Source organism: Microcebus murinus, chromosome 18, assembly GCF_040939455.1.
Source record: "Microcebus murinus isolate Inina chromosome 18, M.murinus_Inina_mat1.0, whole genome shotgun sequence".
Lineage (NCBI taxonomy): Eukaryota > Metazoa > Chordata > Mammalia > Primates > Cheirogaleidae > Microcebus > Microcebus murinus.
Genome location: NC_134121.1, coordinates 21,048,435 through 21,063,326, shown reverse-complemented (window position 1 = coordinate 21,063,326; position 14,892 = coordinate 21,048,435). Strand labels below are relative to the sequence as shown.

The 14,892-nt window shown below is 35.9% G+C and overlaps 1 protein-coding gene across 1 annotated transcript in view; it reads left to right on the top strand.

Annotated features, from left to right (window-relative positions):
• Nucleotides 1-14,892, top strand: part of NSRP1 (nuclear speckle splicing regulatory protein 1) — a 43,662-nt gene that overhangs the window by 15,093 nt on the left and 13,677 nt on the right. The window contains exon 3 of the mRNA XM_012740627.2: nucleotides 13,517-13,573. Within this exon, the coding sequence (XP_012596081.1) occupies nucleotides 13,517-13,573 (57 nt within the window). The remainder of the gene's footprint in view (nucleotides 1-13,516; nucleotides 13,574-14,892) is intronic.

Genomic DNA, 14,892 nt, shown 5'->3' with positions numbered 1-14,892 from the left:
GATTTTCTCATGTAGTGTCTAGTTCGGGGCCACAAAGATTTACTTGAACGTTTTTGTCTGTGACTTGTATAGTTTTAACACTTAAATTTAGGTTATGATAAATTTTGAGTTGTTACTTTGTACACGGTCTGAGATAAGGGCCTAACTTATTCTTTTGCATATATGCATATCTAGTTGTACCAGCACCATTTGTTAAATAGACTATTCTTTCCCCATTGAATTGTCTTGGTGTTACTTTGTTTAAAAACTGTATTGTTAAAGATTATAGTCCTGGCCGAGTGGTTAAGGCAATGAACTTGAAAGCTATATTGCTAGAAGCATAAGTGTTTATGATTGCTATTTCTTCTTGATCTATTCTTCCTTCATTATGGAGACCCTATTTTGCTCTTTATATATTTTTTTGTCTTTAATTCCATTACTTCTGATTTTATAATTACTGTCAAGCTTTTGCTTCACAGTTGCCCTTCATATTTTTTCCTACCCATTTATTTTTAGCATTTCTGTATCCTTTTGTATTTAGGCTATCTTATATAGACCTCCTATTTCTGGATCTTTTAAAAATCCACTTCCAGACTCGTATCTTGGTTTTGTTTGTTTTCCTTTTCTTCCATTTAAAAGATTGAATTTTCTTTTCATAGTTTGAAATCTATACATTTCATTGTGTTTTAGTTAAAATTTTGGTCATTACCCCAGATAAGTCTAGACATATGTGTTCAGTTTCTTTTCTTGTTGCTAAAGTATCTTTGTCTATATCACCTCCTGTCTTCAACATAAGTACCATTGTACATTTTGGCTGCCTACTGATTTTCTTCTCTTCCTCTGTTCGTTTGTCCCTCAACTTGCCTCTGTGTTTGTTTATATCATTTAGGTGAGGTGTTGGCAAACTATGAAATGTGTGCTGGCAGCCTGTTTTAAAATAAAAAGTTTTATTGGAACACAGTCTTGCCATTCAATTATTTGTTTTCTTTGGCTGCTTTTGTGATACAATGGCAGAGTTGAGTAGTTCCAGCAGAGGCTGCATGTTCCACAAACCTAAAATATTCACCATTTGGCTCTTAAAGTTTGCTGACCCCTGCTTTAGATCTGTGCTAATGCCGTAGCTAGTATTCATAGAGCTATTTAAGTTTAAACAAGTAAAATTTAAAATTTGGTTCCTTAGTTATGTGCTCACTGGCCACGTGCGACTGGTGGCTAACATACTGGACAACAGATATCGAATATTTTAGTCATTTCAGAAAGTTCTGCCACACAGCCCTGCTCTAGATTTTCAGTTCTGGATCATGGTTAGGTTTTTGTTCTTTTTAAAAAATATTAAGTTTTACTGGATTATATATTTATCTTTGATGCATCTCATAATATATTTCTTATTGGAAATACAGGTTGAATATTGCATATCCGAAATGCTTGGGACCAGAAGTGTTTTGGATTTCAGTTTTTTTGGATTTTGGATTTTTGGATTAGTGATACACAAATTAGTGATACCTGTACTTCCTTTATTTTCAAACAGGGCCTTTATATAGCAAATCTTCTGAGATTTTATGTGCTTAAGACATCTTTACTATTGATGATAGTTTATCTGGATATAAACTTTCTGGTTCAAAGTTCTTTCCATCACCACTACAAAATGACTCCATTGGATAATTTTAAGAATTCTTCTTTTTTTTTTTTTTTTCTTTGCCATAAAAGTGAGAAATGAGTAAGAATTATTCTTAAATCCAGTGTTGCTGATGAGGTATCTGATGTCATTGTGATCTTACTTCTTTATAAGAGACATAGTCTTCCTTGTTGGAAATTTTTATAATTTTCTTTTTGTCTTTGATTTTCTTAAATTTCATTATAGCATATCCAAGTATTATCTATGCTTGTGTATGCATTTTATTTATGTTTTATCCTATTTTGCATTAAAAAACTGATCAATCTCATTTTTTTCTCTAATTGTGGAAAATTATCAGTCATTCAGGTATTTATTTGTATCCATCTAATATGCCATCTTCTTTTGGGTCTTCTTTTTTTTATTATTAATAAAAGATTTGTTTAAGCAAGAATAGATACTGTTGCCGGGCGCGGTGGCTCACGCCTGTAATCCTAGCACTTTGGGAGGCCGAGGCGGGCGGATTGCTCAAGGTCAGGAGTTCGAAACCAGCCTGAGCGAGACCCCGTCTCTACCAAAAATAGAAATAAATTAATCGACCAACTAAAAATATATATACAAAAACTTAGCTGGGCATGGTGGCACATGCCTGTAGTCCCAGCTACTCGGGAGGCTGAGGCAGTAGGATCGCTGAGCCCCGGAGATTGAGGTTGCTGTGAGCCAGGCTGACGCCATGGCACTCACTCTAGCCTGGGCAACAAAGTGAGACTCTGTCTCAAAAAAAAAAAAAAAGAATAGATACTGTCATGATTGTCAGACTTAATACGAAATGTTAAATGTTCGAACCAATTTTCCTTCCTGGATAAGTTTTTCTTTCCTATCCCTGTTAGTTTTTAAAATATAATACCAGAAGAAGAAGGGCCCAACTCCACATAGTGCTCCTAACTGAAGTTTTGGGAGAGGGTCTGAAATTGGGATAGACATTTGCTGGTCTGGTATAAGTCCAACAAATTAAGGTAGGACCTTTGGTGAGCCCTCGGCTGTTGGGGTCATTGTATTGAAGCAGGTACTCCATTTAAGCCAGCTTTGTACCTGCCAGGTTTCCAGAGATATGTGTATTTGGCTGAGTTGAGGGTCATGGGCAGAGTGGCCAGACATGACAGAGCATACTTGGGAATGACATCTTGGCAACCCAGACCTGTTAGGTCTTCTGTTACACAAATGTCCTCCATATCTCTGTACCTTTTTGTTGTTGTTGTTGGATAAATGAAGTCTTGCTGTATTGCCCAGGTTGGAGTGCAGTGGTAATTAACAGGCATAATTGTAGTACACTACAGTCTCAAACTCCTTGGCTCAGGTGATCCTCCTGCCTCAGCCTCCTGAGGCTTATTCCTGCTTCATGTTACCAATAGCCCCTCTTTGCTCTGAGAATGTATAGTATTGTAATTTAAAATTTATGTTCTGTCTGGCTTATTCTGTTTTATTTGATGTGTGTTCAGTTTTTGTCTTGTTTTTAATCTTTAAAAACATTCTAATAGTACTTGTTTGGTGTTTGATTATTTTTCCTTATGATCACATTTTCCGTTGGGATTATTAGCCACTTTAATTTAGTTAGTACTGGTTTGGGATAAGTGGTAAGTTTGTCAGGAGAAAACCTCAGGACAGAAAGGCTGTGATATTAATCTGGGCTTCCCATTTGTTTCATCTACTTTGTCCCTCAGGACACCTCCCGGTAAATCCATCAGGAAGTTGCTCTTTATCAAGAACAAACTTCCATGAAAGTTTGTTGAGTACATAGGTCAGAGCTGCTACCCCAGCCAGGCTAGAGTGCTGCTCTGACATACCTCTAGCATTAGGTTGGTGTTGGTTTTTTGTATCAGTGGAGACTGGAGAGACATCAGAACGTCCAAAAAGTGCTCCATCATTCTGTCCTCCATCTCCCTAGTGCCTCTATGGTGCGTTGGGTTGTTACTCTGCCCCTCCTCCATCCACACAAACCAACTTCTGTTTCCCCAGGGTTTTTCACAGTTTTTATGTTTACTTTTCAGATCCTACTTCCATGACTTGTAGAACATCTTCAGAGGAAGGGAGCCTGGCTTAATATCTTAATGAGGGGGGCCGGGCACGATGACTCACACCTGTAATCATAGCACTCTGGGAGGCCGAGCCAGGCAGATCGCTCAAAGTCAGGAGTTTGAAACCAGCCTGAGCAAGAGCGAGACCCCGTCTCTACTAAAAATAGAAAGAAATTAATTGGCCAACTAAAAATATATAGGAAAAATTAGCACATAGTGGCATGTGCCTGTAGTCCCAGCTCCTCGGAAGGCTGAGGCAGAAGGATTGCTTGAGCCCAGGAGTTTGAGGTTGCTGTGAGCTAGGCTGATGCCATGGCACTCTAGCTGGGGCAACAGAGTAAGACTCTGTCTCAAAAAAAAAAAAAAAATCTTAATGAGGAATTGGAAGGCTGAGTGTGACTAATTTAAAAAATTATTTATGTTTGGCCTTTAGTAAGATTTTTTTTGGCCACAAATTTACTAATTATATTTAAACTTTTACTAGTTGTTTTATATTTGGGGATTACATGTTCTCTTATTAGTGGGAGAGGAACACATGAGAGGTCCTGGGCAGTTGATGTTAAGTGGTCTAGATATAGTATTGTGATAATTAGGAAAGTGAAGAATTTGGGTCTCAGTAAACATAATTTTTAGAAATATTTTATTGATACATAATACTTATATGTGTTTATGGGGTACCTGTGGTACTTTGCCTGATTTATTAAGTGGTTTATCATGAAGGGATGTTGAATTTTATCAAATACTTTTTCTGTATCCATTGAGATAATCATATGATTTTTGTCCTTCATTCTGTTGATATGATGTTTCATGTTTATTGATTTGCATAGGTTGAACCATCCTTGCATCCCTAGGATAAACCACACTGGATCATGGTGTATATCTTTTTGATGTTCTGTTGGATTCAGGTTGCTAGTATTTTGTTGAGGATTTTTGGATCTATATTCATCAGGGATATTGGCCTGTAGTGTTTTTTTTTTGTTATGTCCTTGTTTGGTTTTGGTATCAGGGTAATGCTGGCTTCATTGAATGAGTTAGGAAGAATTCCCTCCTCTTCTAGTTTTCGAAATAGTTTGAGGAGAATTGGTAGTAGTTTTTCTTTGTAAGTTTGGTAGAATTTGGCAGTGAAGCCATCACATCTTGGGGTTTTCTTTGTTGGAAGACTTTTTATTACTGATTTAAACTTGTTACTCATTATTGGTCTGTTCAGGTTTTCTATTTCTTCCTGATTTGATCTTGGTGGGTTATATTTGTCCAGGAATTCATTCATTTCTCTAGGTTTTCCAGTTTGTTGGCATATAGTTGTTCATAGTAGTGCTATAATCTTTTGTATTTTGTGGCATCAGTTGTAATGTCTCCTTTTTTGTTTCTGATTTTGTTTATTTGGATTTTCTTTTTTTTCTTGGCTAGTCTATAAACTTAATTTTTAAAGTGGTTTTTTGTTAAATACTTAAAAAATTTTTTTTAAATTTTTACATTTTGTTTTTAACCCACCCCAATGTGACTATAGTTAAATACTTTTAATCAGTCATTCTTAAACAAGCATCTGATGTGTAGAAGATGCTGTACTGGATACTATTGGTAGTAAATAGAAGGCTGAATGAGACAGATTTCTACTCCCAAGGAAATTTTCATTAAACATGATGAAAATGAATTTTTAGATAATTCAAGTTAAAACTAAAATATCTTCACTTCTGAGAGAAGTTAAAATTTTAGAAGCTACTAAGAGTTCTGTGTTAGGAATAGGTCATTTCTCATTGAGCAACCAGGAATAAAATATGCATCAGCCAGCCCTACTTTGAGAAGAATTTTGTGTGGGCTCCTATTCTTGTGTACAGCTTTGCTGCTTTTGTCATTCCATAGTCTACTTGACTTTTACATGTTTTTGGCTGCACACTCTCTACCTTCACTTGGCTACCTGCTCTCTGTTCTTAAAATCAGGCTTATACCATAGTGTGTATGCATTCCAGCATGATTTACTTTGTACTTGGCCCCTACTTTATAGCTTGTTTCCGTCAATCTGTTTATCTGTTGTTCCATAATTTGCCTTTGCTACCAGATTCATACCTCTGAATTTGCTCTGCACCTGTGCTGCATATGTACTTGGCTTGACACATTTTGGCTCTCGACTTTTGTTTCTGAATGTTGCCGTTACTTCTGTTTTTTCTGAAGTTAATCATTAAGCCATCCTTATGACTCATTTCTCAAAGCACTGGTCAATCCTGTCACTGGTTCAAATCCTCTCTTCCTCTCCAAGTATATGAATTACAATAACCACAGCTCATTTTATTTTCAAATTATTGTTATTATATAATTTTAATCTATTTAAAATTACCCACCAGAGGTAGTTTGGTACATTTTCCTCTGCTGTTTTTATTATATAACCTGAAATTATTATTTTACTTTTTAAAAACAGCTTTATTGAGGTATAATTGCCATATATGTGCAGCTATTTAAAGTATACAGTTTGCTAAGTTTTGGTGTGAGCATATACCGTGAAACTATTAGCACAATAAAGGTAATGAACATGGCCATCACACACAAAAGTCTCCTCTTGCCCTTTTCCATTCTCCCTCCAACCTTTAGTCAGCTACTGATCTGCTTTCTGACATTATAGTTTTCATTTTGTAGAATTTATATACTGTGAATGGAACCATGCAATATATAGTTTGGATAGGGGTGTATCTGATTTCTTTCAGAATAATTATTTTGATATTAATTTACATTGTATATTATCAGTAGTCTATTCTTTTTTTCTTGCCAAGTAGTGTTCTGACTGTGTAAGTATAGCACAATTTGTTTATCCATTCACCTGTTGGTAGTCATTTGGATTGTTTTCTGGTTTTTGGCTATTACAAGTAAAATGACTGGGAACATTTGTAGTCTTTTATGGACATATGCTTTCATTTCTTTTGGGTAAATACCTAAGCATGGAATGGCTGGGTCACATAAGGTCTGTGTTTAACTTTTTAAAAAGTAACTGCCAAATTCTTTTCCAAAGTTGTTGAATCGTTTTATATTTCCTCTATTGATATATGAGAGTTCTAGTTGCTCTATATACTTGGGATGATTACTCAGTATTATTATTTTACCTTTTAATAAACTATTTTATTCTCTTCTTAAAAGTTTTGCAACTGTGTTTACATTTAAATGTTTTAATAACATCTAGAATGTATTTTGGTATTCGTTATAAAGAAGGGGGTGAAGTAAAGAAATCAGCTTTGATATTTTTTTTCCAAAAGGCCAAACTGTTATCTCCACACCATTTATTACACAGCTTATCATTTTTCTAATGATTAGAAATATAATTTTCTTCTTATACTATTAGGTTATTAAGTATAAAATGTCCAATTTAAGTACTAAATCAGTTGATATCTCTGACATCTGGGTGTCATGATAGCTCATAGCAACCTCAAACTCCTGGGCTCAAGTGGTTCTTCTGCCTCAGCTTCTGAGTAGCGGAGACTATAGGCATGTACCACCACACCCAGCTAATTTTTTCTATTTTTGGTAGAGACAGGGTCTCACTCTTCCTCATGTTGGTCACAAACTCCTGATCTCAAGCAGTCCTCCTGCCTCAGCCTCCCAAAGTGCTAGGATTACAGGTGTGAGCCACCTCGCCTGGCCAATAATTTTATTTTCCTTAACCACACTGCAATGCACAATAATTTTTTTTTTTAACAGCTATTTTTCCTTAGATAATTTGTGGACTAGGATATTTTGTGGCAAGAACTGAAATGTTTTTGCAATAGTTATACTAAACAAAATAACATTCCTTGAAAATAATGCTGAGTGACAAAAGCCAATCTTAAAAGGATATATACAGCATGATTTCATTTATTTAATGTTCATGAAACATAGTTATAGAGACGGAGAACAGATTAGTGGTTGCCAGGGATTAGAGATGGAGGATGAAAGATGGTTATGGCTACAAAAGGATAGCACAAAGGATAGTCTTATGGTAATGGTACAATTAAGTATCTTGACTATGGTGGTAGTTACATGAAACTACATGTTATAAAATAGCATAATGCTGTACACACAAATGTATGCATGTATAACTGGCAGAATCTGAATATGTTCTATGCAGGTACCAATGTCAATTCCCTGGTATTGATACTGTACTGTTTATGCAAATTTCTAACATTGGGGGAGATTGGGTGAAGGATGCACAGTACTTAACTGTACATTTCTTTGCAACTTCCTGTGAATTTATAATTATTTCAAAATAAAGTTTTAAAAAGATGCACTTCTTTAATGAACACTCTCCCTTTACACCCCAAACCAGAGCGGTTTTAAAGATAGATGTCTGTTCAGTTATCCTGTCCTTGGTATCAAGTCCCACCATCTAGTTGCATGGCAGCACAGTGTAGGACTCCTCAAAGGGGAGTTTTTGGGAGCAGTGTATTTTCATTTATGAGTAGTTCCTAATAAAGCCACTGTCAGTTCTAGGAAAGCCATTTCTAGTTATACCATAGCTCTCATGGCTAATTAAGGATTCAAATATATATATCCTGCATTTTCCTGTTTATGGATTTACTGCATATAAAACATTAAAGAATCTTAACAAAGAAAACATGTATGGCCATTTAAATATTAAACAAAATTAAGATTTTTCTAATTCAATAGATGCAAATGTAATCATACCATATAACTTCAAATAAATACCAACCTTATATTTTATTAATATTAAGCACACTGATAAGTATCCTATAAAGTGAAACAGTTTGCATGCCTTTCTTGTGAATGTTTGGTTTGACTATAATACACTAAGAAAAAAAACCCATAGCTACTATTTTTCTGTAACTTAATTTTAATTTGTTTAAATATAAGCATTTCATTAGTCCTGTGTTCTTAAACAGGAGCAGAGTAATAATAATATAACAATAGCTAACCCTTATTGAGCACTTCTTTGAGCCAGATAACTCACTAAACACTTTCTACATATTATCTCATTTAATCCTCAAAACCTTGTGAGATAGGTGCTATTATATAGAGGAGGAAACTGGAAACAGGAAAAAAGTTTACATTCCTGGAATAACATAGCTAGTGAGAAAGAAGCTCAGATTCCTGAGCCTACGCTTGTGACCATTCTGTTCATCAGCCTTATGCTATATAGTATAAGGAACTCTAAATAGAGAGAGGTTAATAATATATTGGCAGTTATATATCTTAGTTTTGTTTTATTCATAGGGCACATATATGAAATCTGTTTCCTCTCTTGGTGAGTTCAATAAGATCAAGCCTTCACTGATTCATTTTTAACTTTTTGTATGTATGTGTTTAAACACATTGTTGACCAAATTTTAGTCACCGTCGTCAGAGTACCTTTATGTTGAAAACTGAAAATCAAATGGGCTTCTAAAGGAGATAATCCTGATTTTTTCAGCTCAAGTTCAGAATTACCCTTTTTATCTACTGATGCTATTGAATTCTAGGGATATAAGTTTATGAATGGGACATGTAAAATTATTGCACCCCCTGCATTATGTTACCTTCCTGCGAGTAGTATCATCTTGTTTTTTCAAAGGTCAGATTGTGTCCTTCTAAACAGCTGTGAACATGGAAACAAGGGCTCTTGAAATATCTAAAAATATATATAATTTATATTGGGAGGGCCCTTCCCAGTCTGCTTATTCTACATTATATTAAAGTCTAGGTAGGGTATGATGGCTCCCTCCTATAATCTCAGCACTTTGGGAGGCCTAGCCAAGAAGATCTCTTGAGGGCCAGGAGTTTGAGATCAGCGTAAGTATGAGACCCTATCTCTATAAATAAAAAAAAAGAAAGAAAGAAAAATTAGCTAAGTGTGGTGGTGTGTACCTGTAGTCCCAGCTACTTAGGAGGTTGAGACAGTATGATCGCTTGAGCCCGGGAATTTGAGGCTGCAGTGAGCTACGGATGACACCTCTACACTCTAGTTGAGGCAACAGAGCGAGACCCTATCTCAAAAAAAAAAAGTCTAAAAAGTTACAGTCTTGTGTTTTGTTTTTCTTTTCCAAGTTGTATAGTTTAGATTGAAGCAACCAGTTAGAAAGTGACAGTAGATAAACTGACCAACGGTGACAGACTAAAGGAGGAGATAGGAAAAATAATGGCAAGTAAAAGAAATAAAAGTTCAGCAGTTGGAGACTTCTTATTCTCAGTCAATCCTCAATCACTAACTCAGTGAAAAGAAAAATACATTTTTAGGAAAAATACATTTCTTTTACACCAATAGACATAAAAATGCATTGGAAATGTTTATTACTTTTCAATTTTAATGTTTAAGATTAATATTCTAATGAATAAAAGTGTCATATCACATTTAACAGGGAAATTTGGATTAAATGAATCATATATATAATACACTTAGCATAGCACCCAGCTCAGTAAGTGTTAGCTGCTATTACTATTTTTTGTTATCAACTTCTTTTCCTCCACTTGGAATCAGTTTACTGTCACTTAAAATGCCTTTAGTTCTTTGCCTGAAACTTCTTTAATTTATTAAATATGTGTTCTATTACTTGTATGACCTTTGTATATTAAGTTTGTCTCCATAGTCATAGGGAACTATTATAGAATTAGGTTTGTTTTGTTCAGTTGGTGGCCATGAGAAAAAAAAGAAAGGACACATGGATTGCTGATACTATACAACTGAAGATAACAGTGTCAGTAGGTTAGACAACTATAATCATAGGGTTGAGGATTTTATGTATATATTTAAGACCTCATTTTTTTTTAACAGCAATTTTAGGCTCATGGCAAAATTGAGAGGAAGGTACAGAGATATCTCATGTATCCCCAGCCTCCACACATGCAAGGAAAATTAAAAATAAATTTATCAGTAGCTTTATTTTGGTGGGGGTTTTTTTGAGATATAATTCTTATAGGATTAGAAAATTTACCCCTTTGAAATATATAATTCAGTGTTAGTATATTCACAAAGCCTGATACTTTTTAAAAAATAAATGTTACTGTGTATATTTAAGATGTATAATATGATGTTATAGGATACATATAGATAGTGAAAAGGTTATTATAGTAAAGCAAATTAACATATCCATCATCTCACAATGTTACTGCCCCCGCCTTTTTAAATTTTGTGGCAAGAACAGCTAATTTAGCATGAATCCCATGTATTTAGTACAATTTTATTGCATGTCCTCATGTTTTACATTTGGTCTCTAGACTTGTTCATTCTTCATATCTGCTACATTATATCCTTTGACCTATGTTTCCCTGTTTCCTCCCACTTCTTACCCACTCCACCTCCATAACCACTTTTTTGTTCTCTATCTCTGTATATTTGACTTTTTTTTTTAAAAGATTCAACTTATAAAGTAATGTCATGTAATATTTTTTTTCCTGTTTCTGGCTTATTTCACTTAGCATAATGTCCAGACTTATTCATGTTTTGTCAAATAGCAGGATCTACTTTTTAAACACTGAATAACATTCCATCGTATTAATGTATGTACCACAGTTTCTTTATCCATTTGTCAGTGGACATTTAGGTTGAATTCGTTTCCATATCTAACTATTGGGAATGAACATGGAAGTGAAGATATCTTTAGGAGGCAGTAATTTCATTTCCTTTGGGTATATGCTAGGTCATATGGTAGTTCTATTTTTAATTTCATTAGAAACTGCATACTGTTTTCCATAATGACTCTACCAATCTACATTTCTACCAACAGTGTCCAAGAGTTCCCTTTTCTCACACATTCACCAACATTTGTTACCTTTTAACTTTTTTTTTTTTTTTTTTTTTTTTTTTGAGACAGAGTCTCGCTTTGTTGTCCAGGCTAGAGTGAGTGCCGTGGCGTCAGCCTAGCTCACAGCAACCTCAAACTCCTGGGCTCGAGTGATCCTACTGCCTCAGCCTCCCAGGTAGCTGGGACTACAGGCATGCGCCACCATGCCCGGCTAATTTTTTTTTTTATATATATATATCAGTTGGCCAATTAATTTCTTTCTATTTATAGTAGAGACGGGGTCTCGCTCTTGCTCAGGCTGGTTTTGAACCCTTTTAACTTTTTGATAAAAGTCATTCTGACAGATATAAGGTAGTAGCTCATAATGGTTTTGATTTACATTTCCCTGATGATTAAAGCCGGATACTTGTAAGGAGACATTTTTTCATTTCTTAGCTGTAAGATGGGGTCTTGTTATTGCCCAGGCTGTTCTCAAAATCCTGGCCTCAAGTGATCCTCCTGCCTCGGCCTTCCAGAGTGCTAGGATTATGGGCATGAGCCACTGCACCTGGCCAGGAAGGCTTTTTGATTCCTCATATACTGAGTTGCCTTTTCTGCTCTAAGCTCCCATAGCACTTTGTTTATCTCTTTATTCTTATTGCAATTATGTTGTAATTGTCTCTTCAGTTGTTTGTCTTCCATTTCAGACTATTTATCTCTAAAAAACACTGATGGTTTTTATATTTTACTATCCTCATGACATAGAACAATGCCTGGAATGGACAGCTTTTGGGTACATATTTTTTGATTTATTATAGCCACAGACATTTCTTGATGCCCCTAAGTCTTAGTCATAAACCAGGAGCTTGATACACTATATTTGGTGGTGAATATTAAAATAATGTGCTTTTTTTTTTTTCTTTTCTATTTTTTTTTTTTGGAGACAGAGTCTCACTGTCTTGCCTAGGCTACAGTGCCGCTGGCGTCAGCCTAGCTTACAGCAACCTTAAACTCCTGGGCTCAAGCAATCCTCCTGCCTCAGTCTCCCGGGTTGCTAGGACTATAGGCACACACCACTGTACCCGGCTAATTTTTTTCTGTTTTTGGTTATTTGGCTAATTTCTTTCTATGTATAGTAGAGAGGGGGTCTTGCTATTGCTCAAACTGGTCTTGAACTCCTAAGCTCAAGCAATCGTCCCGCCTCGGCCTTCCAGAGTGCTAGGATTACAGGCGTGAGCCACTGCGCTTGGCCATAATGTGCTTTTTGTTGCTGGAAATCCTATCATTTTAGTGTTGGAAGGCACTTGAAATAGCTAGTCCATTCTTCCCCCATTTAACACACATATACATTCATATTCATGCAGCACACAAAACATTGAAATCTATAAAGGTTGAATGACTTAGTGGTGAAGTTAGGACTTAAAATCATGTCCAGCTTATTACACCGGTAATCCAGCACTTTGGGAGGCCGAGGTGGGAGGATCAGTTGAGGCAAGGAGTTTAAGACCAGCCTGGGCAACATAGTGAGACCCTATCTCCACAAAAAATTTTTTTTAATTAACCAGACATTGTGGTGTGCACCTATAGTTATAGCCACTCACGAGCCTGAGGTAGGAGGATCACTTGAGCCTGGTATTTGAAGTTGTAGTTAGCTATACTCATGCCACTGCACTCCAGGCTGCACAACAGAGTAAGAGCCTGCTTCTAAAAAGGAGAAAAAAATTCATGTTCCTCATTTTTTCCTGTACTATTTTCTCATACACCTTATAGTCTTCTCTAAAAATTTACAATGAAAATTTGTTTTCTATAGTTTAGGGGAAGGACCTTAAAAATATTAATTTAATTCATAATATTATATTTCCACTTTTAACTGGTAGGGAACCAGTTGCCAACTAGAATACAAGTTGAGCATCACAAATCTAAAAATGTGAAATCTAAAGTGCTCCAAAATCCAAAACTTTTTAAGTGCCGACATGATGCTAAAAGGAAAATGCTCATTAGAGCATTTCACACATTTCAGATTTTCAGATTTGGGATGCTAAAGCAGTAAGTATCACAAAAAGAATCTGAAATTTAAAACACTTGTCATTTTAAGCATTTGAGATAAACTATACTTAACCTGTACTGAAGAAATTTTAAATTGTTTTAAACAATGACAGTATTTTTCTATTTTACAGACCTCCGTGAGTGAAAGTCTTCAGAGGGAAGCTGCTAAGAAACAGGCCATGAAACAGGTAAGGTGGAAGAGTGAGATAAGTGCATTTGGTGAAGTGTGGATTTCAGCTCACATTTTTAATTAATTTTGATATCTAGGAGCTGAGACTAAACAGAGTAGATGTGTATAATGAAATTTGATCATGACCCTTTTTAAAAATGTGTAAGAACGTTTCTTGATTTATACAGTTTGCAGGTGTCCTATATAAATTTTAAAGACAAAACGCAATGAAGAATTAACTCGTTGTTGTTGTACTGTAGATTAAACTGGTTCTGCTTTCAGATGACTCAGTGTCTAATAATGGATTGGTGGGCTTATTATTATTTGTTTATTATTAAATTCCTGCTAGTGAGCTCTCTTGCCCCCAAAAAGATCTAGTGACAACCAAAGTGATTTATAATTTCATGATTATTTGAAATTCATCTACCAAGAAAGGGAAACAGTAGGTAATTTTTAATAAACTTGTTAACACCTTAGTCTTCCTAAGCACTTTTTACACACACACATATATATATATATATTTATTTATCTTTTAAAATTCTCACAAATTTGGCTGGGCGCGGTGGCTCACGCCTGTAATCCTAGCACTCTGGGAGGCCGAGGCAGGCGGATTGCTAGAGTTCAGGAGTTCAAAACCAGCCTGAGCAAGAGTGAGACCCTGTCTCTACTATAAATAGAAAGAAATTAATTGGCCAACTAATATATATAGAAAAAATTAGCCAGGCATGGTGGTGCATGCCTGTAGTCCCAGCTACTCAGGAGGCTGAGGCAGCAGGATTACTTGAGCCCAGGAGATTGAGGTTGCTGTGAGCTAGGCTGACGCCATGGCACTAACTCTAGCCTGGACAACAAAGCGAGATCCTGTCTCAAAAATAAATAAATAAATAAAATAAAATTCTCACAGATTTGTCCAAGGTCCTGATTAAGAAGTCTGAAACTGGCCGGGCGCGGTGGCTCACGCCTGTAATCCTAGCTCTCTGGGAGGCCGAGGTGGGCGGATTGCTCAAGGTCAGGAGTTCAAAACCAGCCTGAGCAAGAGCGAGACCCCGTCTCTACTATAAATAGAAAGAAACTAATTGGCCAACTGATATATATATATAAAATTAGCCGGGCATGGTGGCGCATGCCTGTAGTCCCAGCTACTCGGGAGGCTGAGACAGAAGGATCGCTCGAGCCCAGGAGTTTGAGGTTGCTGTGAGCTAGGCTGACGCCACGGCACTCACACTAGCCTGGGCAACAAAGTGAGACTCTGTCTCAAAAAAAAAAAAAAAAGAGAAGTCTGAAACTCTACTAGACAACTCACGTGAATTAAAAAAAAAAAAAAAGTCTGAAACTCAA